At 43.7% G+C, this 13998-nt stretch overlaps 1 protein-coding gene across 1 annotated transcript in view; it reads right to left on the minus strand.

The window, feature by feature from the left end:
• The window catches only part of TRADD (TNFRSF1A associated via death domain), a 30036-nt gene that overhangs the window by 12645 nt on the left and 3393 nt on the right, over positions 1-13998 (minus strand). The window contains exons 2-4 of the mRNA XM_067471015.1: positions 12448-12600; positions 9695-9975; positions 4204-4456 (exon numbers count right to left, since the gene is read on the minus strand). Coding sequence (XP_067327116.1) covers positions 4204-4456; positions 9695-9975; positions 12448-12589 — 676 coding nt within the window. The 5' untranslated portion in view covers positions 12590-12600. The remainder of the gene's footprint in view (positions 1-4203; positions 4457-9694; positions 9976-12447; positions 12601-13998) is intronic.

The following is a 13998-nucleotide window of genomic DNA, read 5'->3' on the forward strand; positions in this document are numbered from 1 at the left end:
CCACCAATGATGGAATTCAACCAAACATGACATGCAGGACTTCCATGACCAACAGAACACACTGGAAGGGTTTGGTGGGCATTGACCTTGAGTTTGGGATAAAGAAATTACATATATTAGAAACCAACACTTTCTCATTACTTTATTTTCCAGATCACCAGACTGGGCCACAGCAACGCCTGGCAGGGGACAGCTAGTAATAATAATAATAATAATAATAAACACAGTAAAATAATAAATAACTTTGACTCAAGTATAAGCCGAGGTGGGCTTTTTCAGCCTAAAAAGGGGGCTGAAAACTTGGCTTATACTCCAGTATATACGGCAATCTAAAACGAGTTTTTATGTTGCCGGGAAGCTAGTAAATAATCGGCCTTTCTGGCTGTCCTCCGTTTCAAAAATGTCTATATAGTGCCACCCAGAGGTGACTTAAACAAATCTATTTTCTTTAAGTACAGAGTTAAGGGTATGAACTAGACCTGTGCGATCAATGAAAAAGATGTTTCAGTACTCATTACGAAATTAGGGGGTGGGGGGGGGGAATAGTTTCTCAAGTATTTCCTAAATGGGTCAGGGTTTGTATCCTAACTATAACAAGTTAACTAATTTTGTGTTACTTTTCGTTAAGTAAATGTGTCAATGTGGAAACTCCAAGGGCTCCTCTTTTCCTCATTGTTAAAGCTATTGGCACGAAACTTGCGATGACTAGAACACATTGAACACTGTTAGTCCGTCAAGTTTCAGAACGTTTCCACTCATAGCATGGATTTTTGGGAAATTTTCGAAATATTACAAACAATATTTCTAAAAAACTACAAGAGCAAATCTTGAATTTTCTATACAATGATACAAGATAAAAGGGGATCATTCCCCCCAAGTTTCAGAAAGATTCACACATCTATTGTGTCCTGCTCTAAGTCTCTTTGGGGAGATAGAGCTATATACATTGTTTTATTTCCTTGTTTGCTTTGTTGATGTACTTTTGTATTTGTATTTGACGGGTTTGGCCTTGTGTAAGCCACCCTGAGTCCCTTTGGGGAGATGGTGGCGGGGTATAAATAAAGTTTTATTATTATTATTAATATAAATAAAATAATAATAATAATAACTATTGGTCTATTCCGCTTTGGTTAGACCACACCCGGAATATTGTGTCCAATTCTGGGCACCACAATTCAAGAGAGATATTGACAAGCTGGAATGTGTCCAGAGGAGAGCGACTAAAATGATAAAAGGTCTGGAGAACAAGCCCTATGAGGAGCGGCTTAAGGAGCTGGGCATGTTTAGCCTGAAGAAGAGAAGGATGAGAGGAGATATGATAGCCATGTATAAATATGTGAGAGGAAGCCACAGGGAGGAGGGAGCAGATCAAGGGCCTGGAGAACAAGCCCTATGAGGAGCGGCTTAAGGAGCTGGGCATGTTTAGCCTGAAGAAGAGAAGGATGAGAGGAGATATGATAGCCATGTATAAATATGTGAGAGGAAGCCACAGAGAGGAGGGAGCAAGCTTGTTTTCTGCTTCCCTGAAGACTAGTTTGGCCATCTGTCAGGGGTGATTTGAATGCAATATTCCTGCTTCTTGGCAGAATGGGGTTGGACTGGATGGCCCATGAGGTCTCTTCCAACTCTTTGATTCTATGATTTTTGAGATTTTAAAAAAAGTTCTGACAAAAACATTTTTAAAGCCACAACAGCTAACTCATTGAATCTCTCTCTCTATAATAATAATAATAATAATAATAATAATAATAATAATAATAATCTTTTTTTTTACCCCTCCACCATCTCATACAGAGATAGGAAAATAAACAAACCTTCCTACATTGGGGGGGGCTCTTGGGACAAGAATATATAACACACAACACAATATAACTCATAGAACAATGTTTCTCAACCTGGGGGCCCCTGTGAGGGTGTCACAAGGCGGGTGTCAGAGGGGTCACCAAAGACCATCAGAAAACACAGTATTTTCTGTCGGTCATGGGGGTTCTGTGTGGGAAGTTTGGCCCAATCATTGGAGGGAGTTCAGAACGCTGAACTAGAATCATAGAATCATAGAATCAAAGAGTTGGCAGAGACCTCATGGACCATCCAGTCCAAACCCCTACCAAGAAGCAGGAATATTGCATTCAAAGCACCCCTGACAGATGGCCATCCAGCCTCTGCTTAAAAGCTTCCAAAGAAGGAGCCTCCACCACACTCCGGGGCAGAGAGTTCCACTGCTGAACGGCTCTACACATCCTAGCAACTATAACTCCCAAATGCCAAGGTCTATTTCCCCCCAAACTCCATCTGTGTTCACATTTGGGCATATTGAGTATTTGTTCCAAGTTTGGTCCAGATCCATCATTGTTTGAGTCCACAGTACTCTATGGATGTAGGTGAACTACAACTCCAAAACTCAAGGTCAATGTCCACCAAACCCTTCCAATATTTTCAGTTGGTCATGGGAGTTCTGTGCGCCAAGTCTGGTTCAATTCCATTGTTGGTGGAGTTCAGAATGCTCTTTGATTGTAGGTGAACTATAAATCCCAGCAACTACAACTCCCAAATCTCAAGGTCTATTTTTCCCCAAACTCCACCAGTGTTCACATTTGAGCATATTGAGTATGCATGCCAAATTTAGTCCAGATATATCATTGTTTGAGTACACAGTGCTCTCTGGATGTAGGTGAACTACAACTCCAAAACTCAAGGTCAGTGCCCACCAATGTGGAAAATTTGGCACAATTCTATCGTCGGTGGGGTTCAGAATGCTCTTTGGTTGTAGGTGACAAAATACTTCCCCCACCCCAACCCCACCAGTATTCAAATATGCACCCTGCATATCAGATACTGACATTACGATTCATAACAGTAGCAGAGTTACAGTTATGAAGTAGCAACGAAAATAATTTTATGGTTGGGGGTCACCACAATATGAAGAACTGTATTAAGAGGTCACGGCATTAGGAAGGTTGAGAAACACTGCTCTATATCTACACACAACACAACATAACCCACAGAACTTCAATTGAGGGATTTCTTTCCAGCCCAGCACAGATTTACTTACTAGTATTGAAGTATCAGTCAGTCCTCCTCTTTGCAGATTCAACAAAGAGACTGAAAAAGCACAGCATTCTGGGAAATGTAGTTTAGGGCAGGGTCCTTTGGATTCTCTGCCATAGGGCTCCTCATCTTCCCAAACTACGTTTCCCAGAATGCTGTGCTCTCTCAGAATCTTTCCCAGCTCACTCATCTTATTGTTTTCCTCTCTTTGTGGCGAGAGGCAGCCTTTTTGTTGTTCATTCGTTCAGTTGTTTCCGACTCTTTGTGACCTCATGGACCAATCCACGCCATACTCCCTGTCGGCCGTCACCACCCCCAGCTCCTTGAAGGTCAATCCGGTCACTTCAAGGATACCATCCATCCATCTTGCCCTTGGTCGTCCCCTCTTCCTTTTTCCTTCTGTTTTCTCCAGCATAATTGTCTTCTCTAGGTGACCTCCTGGACCATCCCACGCCAGAGCTCCCTGTCAGCCATCACCACCCCCAGCTCCTTCAAGGTCAATTCAGTCAATTTCAAGGATACCATCCACCCATCTTGCCCTTGGTCAGCCCCTCTTCCTTTTTCCTTCCATTTTCCCCAGCATCATTGTCTTCTCTAGGTGACCTCCTGGACCATCCCACGCCAGAGCTCCCTGTTGGCCGTCACCACCCCCAGCTCCTTCAAGGTCAACCCAGTCACTTCAAGGATACCATCCATACATCTTGCTCTTGGTCGGCCCCTCTTCCTTTTTCCTTCCTTTTTCCCCACCCTCATTGTCTTCTCTAAGCTTTCCTGTCTTCTCATGATGTGGCCAAAGCACTTCATCTTGGCCTCTACTCTTCTTCCCTCGAATGAGCAGTCGGGCTTTATTTCTTGAAGTATGGACTGGTTGGATTAAAGACCCTTTAAACCCTTCATTTAAAGAGGAACGGCAGCCTTTTTGGCTTTGTTTTCCTTTGCTTGCGCTGAAAATGAAACTGCCTTCCAAGCATTACAGAATTCAAACGAAAAAGAATTGGGTGAGTTGATTCAATTCTTGAGTTTGTATATTTGTATATACAAATATTACGAATTAGATACGACAAACGATTTAAAAACAAAAATTTGCACGCCTCTAATGTGATCATCGGATATGTGAAGATGAATAACTTCCAATTCCTTCTTGGAAAGACTTACCAAATTGCTGGCCCTGAAATGTAAACGTGTCACTCTGCGGCGGAGGCCTGGAGTTCTCTACAAAATGATAAGATGGAGGTGGAGACTTCAAAGACGAAGGCAGAGAATTCAAAGACGGAAGCGAGGAACTCGGAGACTGAGGTGAAGAATCCAAAGAGGAACAACTCTTCTCACTGTTTTCGCCCCGGGAAAAATTCAGATTTTTGAGGGATTCCTCCAACTCTGCGATTTCTTCATCCCTGAGTCGATTCGGCTGAAATAGCAATGAGAGGAAAAGAGAGAGAGATTTTTTAAAGCACTGAGCAGCTTAGACAAAAGTCAAAAAAGCATGAGTGTTGCAGTTGAGTCTACTGGCAATGTTACAACTGATAGTAGGAGTAGCAGAGGAGGGAAGAGAGGTGCTCAGGTGTTGGATGAAGAGCAACAAATTTTATTTATTTATTTATTTATTATTTATTACTGGTACTTTTACCCTGCCCTTCTCAACCCCCGGAGGGGGACTCAGGGCGGCTTACAAAGAAGGCAGAATTCGATGCCTATACATAATAATACATAGTATACAAAAATATAAAAACAATATACAAAATGTAATTAAAACGATTTTGTTTCAATTTGTTAGCTCTCATCCAGTCCGACACAGCGGCCAAGCACCGGTTCAAGGTCTGGACAGCCTGCTTGGTGACAGGTGGGAAGGAGTGACACATCTGGACATCATCTGCATAGAGATAACATCTCATTCCGAAACTCCGAATGATCTCCCTCAGCGGCTTCATGTAGATGTTAAATAACATAGGGGACAAGATTGAACCCTGTGGGACTCCACACAACAACAGTTGTGGGGCCGAACAGGTGTCACCCAATAACACCTTCTGGGTCTGTCCCTCAAGAAAGGATCGGAGCCACTGCAAAGCAGTGCCCCCGAGCCCCATATCCATGAGGCGGCCCAGAAGGATACCGTGATCGACGGTATCGAAGGCCGCTGAGAGGTCCAGCAGAACTAACAGGGACACAGTCCCCCTGTCCAGCTCCCTGCGCAGATCATCTACCAAGGCGACCAAGGCTGTCTCAGTTCCATGTCCCGGCCTAAAACCAGACTGTGCCGGGTCTAGATAATCAGTGTCTACCAGAAACCCCTGGAGTTGTGTTGCCACCACACGTTCCATGACTTTGCCCAAATAGGGGAGATTGGAAACTGGCCGATAGTTGTCAAATTGAGTGGGATCCAGTGATGGTTTCTTCAACAGCGGTTTTATAATAGCTTGTTTTAAGCTCGCTGGAAATTTTCCTTCCTGTAAGGAGGCATTAACCACCACCTTCACCCACTCTGCCAAACCCCCTCTGGCTTCCTTGACCAGCCAGGATGGGCAGGGGTCTAGGATGCATGTGGTGGATCGCACCTCTCCAAGGATCCTGTCCACATCCTCAAGCTGAACCAATTGAAACGAATCCAACAAACCTGGACAAGCAGATGCTCTCGTTACATCCCCAGAGACTGCCGTTAACATGACGTCAAAACCCGACCGAATCCACTCAATTTTATCTGCGAAGAATCGAGCAAATGCTTCACAGCAAGCCACCGAGTTGTCTGAGGCCTCGCTTTTTGGCGGGTGTAACAGACCCCTGACAACTCGGAAGAGCTCAGCTGGACGATTTTTCGCAGATGCAATATTGGCTGCTAGAAATGTTTTTTGCGCTGTTGCCACCTCGTAGGACCTTAAAAAGGTCTTCAGAAGTGTTTGAGCTGGTTTGGTGGGGTTCCGGCGCCACACGCACTCTAGCCTCCTCTTTTCTCGCTTCATCGCTGCCAGCTCCTTAGTAAACCAAGAGGCTGGTTTAGCTCGGCTATTCAAGAGGGGGCGTTCCGGAGCGATTGTATCAATGGCCCTGGTCAACTCACTATTCCAGCGAGAGACCAGGACATCGACAGGATCGCTAGCCAAGGAGTTGGGAAAGTCCCCAAGAGCCATCAGGAAACCATTTAGTTCCATTAGTCTCCTGGGGCGGACCATTCTAATGGGTCCACCACCCCTGCAGAGGTTGGGAGGCGCAGTTAGTCTAAACCTGATCAAGTGGTGATCGGTCCATGGCAATGGAGCGATGGTCAGCTCCTCCACCCCGTCACCCCCATCCCATCCTTGAGAAAATACCAAATCCAATGTGTGCCCGGCACTATGGGTGGGACCAGATATTAGTTGGGACAGGCCCATGGTTGCCATGGCGGCCATGAAGTCCTGAGCCGCACCGGAAAGAGAATCAGGGAAATATTCATGTCACCTACAGATGAAGACTCTTTCAAAGGCTTTTCAGAAAGTGAAATGGAGGAGGAGGGAGATGGGAGTAGAGGTGTAAAAAGGACTACTCGCGAACAAGAGTCAGACGAGAAGTGTCAGAGGAAACGGATTCGTGACATACTTATTGCTCCTACTGAAGAGGATTTTATGGGTTTTACTGGAAGTAATGGGTCTGGGAGTAGTGAGGACGAAGGGGAATCATTGGATTGGACTCAAGTGCAAGAAGTCAGGAATGTGTGCATGAAACCCACATCCAGTGATACTTTTGAAGGGTTCTCTGGGGATTGGCAGTCTGGTGATACCAGGGAATCATGGGGAGACCTAAGTCTTGACAAGAGGTGGAAGAGTCGGAGAAATGGGTGTTGGTGCTCGGATGTAATGGGTGAGACAGCTGACAGCGATGAGGAAACGGCGGAGGGCAGCTCATCAACGGATGATGAGTTGTAGGACAAATGAAGGCACTGAACGTTTGGAACTTTGCAGTAGGCAAAGTGTTGGATTCATGCCTGGGTGTTTGTCGCTGCCGTTTCTCTTGTTGGGTCCTGGAACTACAGGTTGCTTTATTCTCGGTGTATCGACTGGCTTCGAATATCGTAAGTGCTGACTTCCTCTCTTCTTGACTTCGGATTGCTTGGATGACGACGCTGCTTTTTGGACTTTAACATCTTCTACTGGACTTATTTAGACTTTGGACTGCATTTGGACGACGGCTTTGCTTTTCTACACCTTGTTTGTTTGCATTCTTGGAACTCTGTGATTTTGAGGCGTTTTGCTCAAACTTTTGTTTATCCCAGATTATATGCCGGTTTAATCCGGATTATTTGCTAAATTGAGTTTTTACCTTGCAATTTGCTAGAAACCAGGGGCGGCTCAACCATTACGCAAAGTAAGCCTTTGCAGTACAGTTGATTTCGCCCAGGGGCGCTCTTGAGGCACTCTTGGGGGAAAATAGACCTTGACATATGCGAGTTGTAGTTACTGGGATATATAGTTCACCTACAATCAAAGAGCATTCTGAACACCAATGATGGAATGGAACCAAATATGGCACACAGAACTCCCACGACGAACAGAAAATATATATCTGTGATTGGTTGGGGGGGGGGGGGGCAAAATACTGTTTGCTTACCGTTGAAAATTACCTAGGGCCGCCTCTGCTAGAGACTTTCAGTTTTGATCAGGGACATAGAATCATAGAATCAAAGAGTTGGAAGAGACCTCATGGGCCATCCAGTCCAACCCCATTCTGCCAAGAAGCAGGAATATTGCATTCAAATCACCCCTGACAGATGGCCATCCAGCCTCTGTTTAAAAGCTTCCAAAGAAGGAGCCTCCACCACACTCCAGGGCATAGAGTTCCACTGCTGAACAGCTCTCACACTCAGGAAGTTCTTCCTCATGTTCAGATGGAATCTCCTCTCTTGTAGTTTGAAGCCATTATTCTGTGTCCTGGTCTCCAGGGAAGCAGAAAACAAGTTTCTTCCTCCTCTCTATGACTTCCTCTCACGTATTTATACATGGCTATCATATCTCCTCTCAGCCTTCTCTTCTTCAGGCTAAACATGCCCAGCTCCTTAAGCCGCTCCTCATAGGGCTTGTTCTCCATACCCTTGATCATTTTAGTCGCCCTCCTCTGGACACATTCCAGCTTGTCAATATCTCTCTTGGATTGTGGTGCCCAGAATTGGACACAATATCCCAGGTGTGGTCCCAGCAGAATAGAGGGGTAGCATTACTTCCCTAGATCTAGACACTATGCTCCTATTGATGCAGGCCAAAATCCCATTGGCTTTTTTGCCGCCACATCACATTGTTGGCTCATGTTTGTCCACGAGGACTCCAAGATCTTTTTCACACGTACTGCTCTCGAGCCAGGCATCGTTCCCCAAGTGTCCCTGAGTCCTTTTTTCTTGCCTTTATAAACTTTGTTTATAGTTTATCCCTGTGTCTGGGCTCTTTAAAGGCGTCTGGATCCCGACAAATTTAGTCCAAAAACGGTGAGCGTTAGATTTGAGTAAATACAGTAATTGCCCCACATTCGTAGTTTAACTTATGAATACGTATGTCACTAGTAGGATGCCAAAGGAGTCCTTCCCGGAAGGATAGCCATTTTGTTTGTAATTCAGCTGGACTCAGATTTTTCCCCAGACTGATTGTGTGGACATAACACACGGCAGCATTAAAACTGCTATGCTTATTTATTTGTCGTGTCAGAGCAGCCAGTCCATTATATTACATTTCTAACAGAACAAAGCAAACAAACAGAAAAATACAAAACGTGTGAGTTTGGTAGTTGGTTAAATGTCCTTTGACCAGTATCTGGCCCCGTGGAGTGTTTCCGGTGTTGCTGCAAGAAGGTCCTCCATTGTGCATGTGGCAGGGCTCAGGTTGCATTGCAGCAGGTGGTCAGTGGTTTGCTCTTCTCCACACTCGCATGTCGAGGATTCCACTTTGTGGTCCCATTTCTTAAGATTGGCTCTGCATCTCGTGGTGCCAGAGCGCAGTCTGTTCAGCGCTTTCCAAGTCGCCCAGTCTTCTCTGTGCCCAGGGGGGAGTCTCTCATCTGGTATCACCCACGGATTGAGGTGCTGGGTTTGAGCCTGCTTCTTTTGGACTCTTGCTTGCTGAGGTGTTCCAGCAAGTGTCTCTGTAGATCTTATAAAACTATGTCTAGATTTAAGTCGTTGACGTGCTGGCTGATACCCAAACAGGGGATGAGCTGGAGATGTCTCTGCCTTGGTCCTTTCACTATTGGCTGCCACTTCCCGGCGGATGTCAGGTGGTGCAATACTGGCTAAGCAGTGTAATTTCTCCAGTGGTGTAGGGCGCAGACACCCCATGATAATGCGGCATGTCTCATTAAGAGCCACATCCACTGTTTTAGTGTGGTGAGATGTGTTCCACACTGGGCATGCATACTCAGCAGCGGAGTAGCACAGCGCAAGGGCAGATGTCTTCACTGTATCTGGTTGTGATCCCCAGGTTGTGCCAGTCAGCTTTCGTATGATATTGTTTCTGGCACCACTGCTACGCTAAAACTTACATATTATCTTAATGAAAGAAAGGAAATAGAGTAAATACATTCTCTGCTCTTCTGGCTGCAGAACCTGAACCATCTGAGCATCAGATTGTAATTCTTACTGTAACAAGACAGCAATATGGACCCAAGAGTGACTCACCCATCCCACCGCCATCCTCACCTTTTCACCAAAGATGCACTCCAGGCACCGCTCCTCCTCTCGGATCATGGCGTCCAGCTTCTCCACTCCCGCTTTCAGCTCCGTCTGGAGGGGGACCAGGCTGTTCAGGGCCAAGAAGACCTGGAGGTGCCTCTGAAGCGCATCCCGGAGGACGCCTTCCCGGTAGCTTTGCAGAAACCTCCTGCAATTCTCTTTCACGGAGAACTTGAGCTGGACGATCAGCTGGGGGTCGCTGCAGTACACTTTCAGCATGTCCACCCCATTGAAGCTCCCAGTAGAATCTGGGGGGAGAAGCGGAAAGAGTTTGGGAGGAAAAAGCATCACAGCAGCGCATCTAGCAGAGCGCATTAATGGAACAGCAAAAGATAGTGATGTGATCTAAGGCAGGGATCATTGAAAACCTCTGGACAAATACTGTATTTATTACTTACAAGATCACTCTGCTGCCTGTTGTATTAGATCACACATTGGACCCTTCCCAAGTGTCTAGGACTGTGTGATGTATCGGCGAATAATGCGTGCCGATCCCAGTAGGGTGGCCTTTTGCAGTAGGGTGGCCTTTTGCACTTGGCACACAGAGCCCCCATGACCCACTCTATATCCTGCTGCTGTTTGGAGGAGGGTGGACCATGGATGATGGGACTTCAAGTACCTTCACTCACTTCCTGAAAACAATGCAACCATCATCCAATGACCAATAATGACCAAACTTGGCATACAGAACCACCATTACCCACTTTCTCTAATAACCCGGGCAGTGCCGGTCCCCAAGCTAGTAATAATAATAATAATAATAATAATAATAATAATAATGAAATACACTGGCTGATACTGATCATGGCACATTCTCTCAAACCCCATCGATACCGCCATATTATGCCATTTTATAATATACTTTAACTGCATTGAACTGGATTATATGGCAGTACAGACTCATACAATGCAGTCCAGTGCAGTTAAAACTGCATTATGAAACCTCATTACATAGCAGTGTAGATCAGCTTCAAAGGAAGGCAAAAACAAACCCTCTCAGCAGTTGTACAGCTCAGGACTACTTCTACATAAAACCCATACTTAGCTGTTTTGAGCAAAAAGAGTTGGTAATTTTGCAGTTGGTAATTTTGTCAACGCCGATTGTGTTTAAGTGCAGGCCAAGGTCTTTAGGCACTGCACCCAGTGTGCCGATCACTACTGGGACCACCTTGACTGGCCAGAGTCTTTGCAGTTCGATTTTTAAATCCTCATACGGTGTCAGCTTCTCCAGTTGTTTCTCATTATTATTATTATTATTATTATTATTATATTACTAGCCATCCCCTGCCACGCATTGCTGTGGCCCAGTCTGTGTATATGCATTGTGTGTGTGTGTGTGTGTATATATATATGTGGTTATGCACATGCGTTGTAATGTAATTCCTTATTTTTTGACTTTTTAAGTCTCTTCCACCGTGTTTTTCAGTGTTTTTATGAGTGACTGTCACTCGTTGGCCTGATAGGTGTCTTCTGTCCAAATTTGGTGTCAATTCGTCCAGTGGTTTTTGAGTTATGTTAATCCCACAAACGAACGTAACATTTTTATTTATATAGATATTATTATTATATTATAGTTGTTTCTGATTATTATTATTATTGGTAGTAGTAGTAGTAGTAGTATTACTAGTCATCCGCCGCCACGCGTAGCTGTGGCCCAGTCTGTGTATATGCATTGTGTGTGTGTGTGTGTATATATTTGTGTTTATGTGTATATACACATATGGAAATGAGCACCAACCCCCAGAGTTGGACATGACTGGACTTAATGTCAGGGGAAAACCTTTACCTTTACCTACGTGTATATATGGGTGTTTGCATATATATATTAGGCCTGGGCAATCCATGGTTCTAAAGTACTTAAAAAACTAAAGTTCTGGTGGTGAAAATTTCAGAACTCTAACAAAACTCTCAAAATTTCATTATAAATGGCAGTTCTCTCACCTCTGCTGGAGTCTACCGGATACCATGCAGCTGTGGATAAGTCTACAGAGGGACCACCAAACGCAGCAGCATTGCCCAGACACAAATCAAGGAACATGAAAGGCACTGCAGACTACGTCAACCAGAGAAGTCAGCCATAGCAGAGCACCTGATGAACCAGCCTGGACACAGCATATTATTTGAGAACACAGAAATGCTGGACCACTCTCACAACCACCATGCCAGACTACACAGAGAAGCCACTGAAATCCACAAACATGTGGACAATTTCAACAGAAAGGAAGAAACCATGAAAATTAACAAAATCTGGCTACCAGTATTAAAAAACTCTAAAACTGCAACAGCAAAACAACAGAGAGGAAACAATCAGGCACATTACTCTCAACAAAAGATTCCCCCCAGGCATTTCCAAGCCATTAAATGCTAATCAATGTGGTCAGTTGAAACATTCACACCTAGCTCCAGCAGACAAGAGTTCTTTGCCCCACCCCAGCCATTCCACAGATATATAAACCCATTGTCCTAATTCCAACAGACCTCACTACCTCTGAGGATGCTTGCCATAGATGCAGGCGAAACGTCAGGAGAAATGCCTCTAGAACATGGCTCTATAGCCCGAAAAAACCCACAAGAATCTAGTGATTCCAACCATGAAAGCCTTCGACAATACAGATGTAAGATACTTCACTTAGGCGGCCCAATCATCCAGACGCTGAGACACAACAAACATTACCAAAGCGTTGCTGATCACGCAGATGGATGTTAATGACCTTCCCTACCTGCCAATGCCAATTTGAGTGCCTTGAACACATTCGGCTTCCGCTGGGGGTTTCCATAGAGTTTGGACAGAAGAATGTTTTCCGATGTCGACTGGACAAAGAGGTAAGCGCTTCCCATCCAGGTAGCATGGCTCTCCCCCATCGTTCCGTCTCCTAGAAGAAGAGGACGAAAGTAAATTGTAAAAACAAACCACCTGCATAGAAATTAGATTTCCGGAAATGTAGTTTCCACAATCTGGATTCAAGTCTGCTACTAAACCTCTATTTTCACCACGCTGCTTTTCACTTTAAAATAAGAGTGGTGAAAAGGCATGGTTTAGAAAGTTATAGTTGGCCTTCCCTATTGGTGTTTTGCAAATTTAATTATTAATGGATGTCATGAAGATATATGTTTGTGTGTGTGCGTGCATGCGTATATGTATGTGTATACACCTATATATATAAATGTATGGTAATACACACATAACTATATATACATAACATATTCCATCTGAACATTAGGAAGAACTTCCTGACTGTGAGAGCCGTTGAGCAGTGGAACTCTCTGCCCCGGAGTGTGGTGGAGGCTCCTTCTTTGGAAGCTTTTAAACAGAGGCTGGATGGCCATCTGTCAGGGGTGATTTGAATGCAATATTCCTGCTTCTTGGCAGAATGGGGTTGGACTGGATGGCCCATGAGGTCTCTTCCAACTCTTTGATTCTATGATTCTATGATAACATATACATATTACTATACTATATTACTGTGTGTATATATATATATATATGTGTGTGTGTGTATATATATGTATGTGTGTATATATGTATATACCTATATATAAACCTATATAGTAATATATACATCACTATGTATACTGCAATATATGTATATTACTATACTATATTACTATGTATATACATTTATATGTATGTGTGTGTATATATTGCTATACTATATTACTCTATATACACACACCTATATATGCATATATATATACATCATATGTGTGAGGGTGAATATATAGGTATATTACTATACTATAGTGCTATGTATGTAATGTACTACCATATATGTGGTAGTTTTTACCATATATGTACCATTACTATATACCATATATGTACCATATATGTACATACCATATATGTACCATTACTATATATATATGGTACATATATATGTATGTGTATTTTACACACACACACACATATATAATTTAAATTCTGCCCTTCTCATTCCAAAGGGGACTCAGGGTGGAGCACAACATACAAACAGTAAACATTCAATGCCACAACTTATACACATTCATAAACATTAAACATATATACATATATAGTAATATATACATCACCATGCATTACAATATATGGATATTGGATATACAGATATATTACTATCCTATATTACTCTCACTCTCACTCTCTCTCTATATATACACACACACACACACATGTATGTATGTGTGTGTGTGTGTATACACACACACACCTATATATATTACTATTCTAGTTGGACACTGGTCACACAATTGTGCTGAAGGATCTAAAGATTCCTAGAGAAGAAAACATTATTATT

The sequence above is a fragment of the Anolis sagrei genome, chromosome 8, assembly GCF_037176765.1.
Source record: "Anolis sagrei isolate rAnoSag1 chromosome 8, rAnoSag1.mat, whole genome shotgun sequence".
Taxonomy (NCBI): domain Eukaryota; kingdom Metazoa; phylum Chordata; class Lepidosauria; order Squamata; family Dactyloidae; genus Anolis; species Anolis sagrei.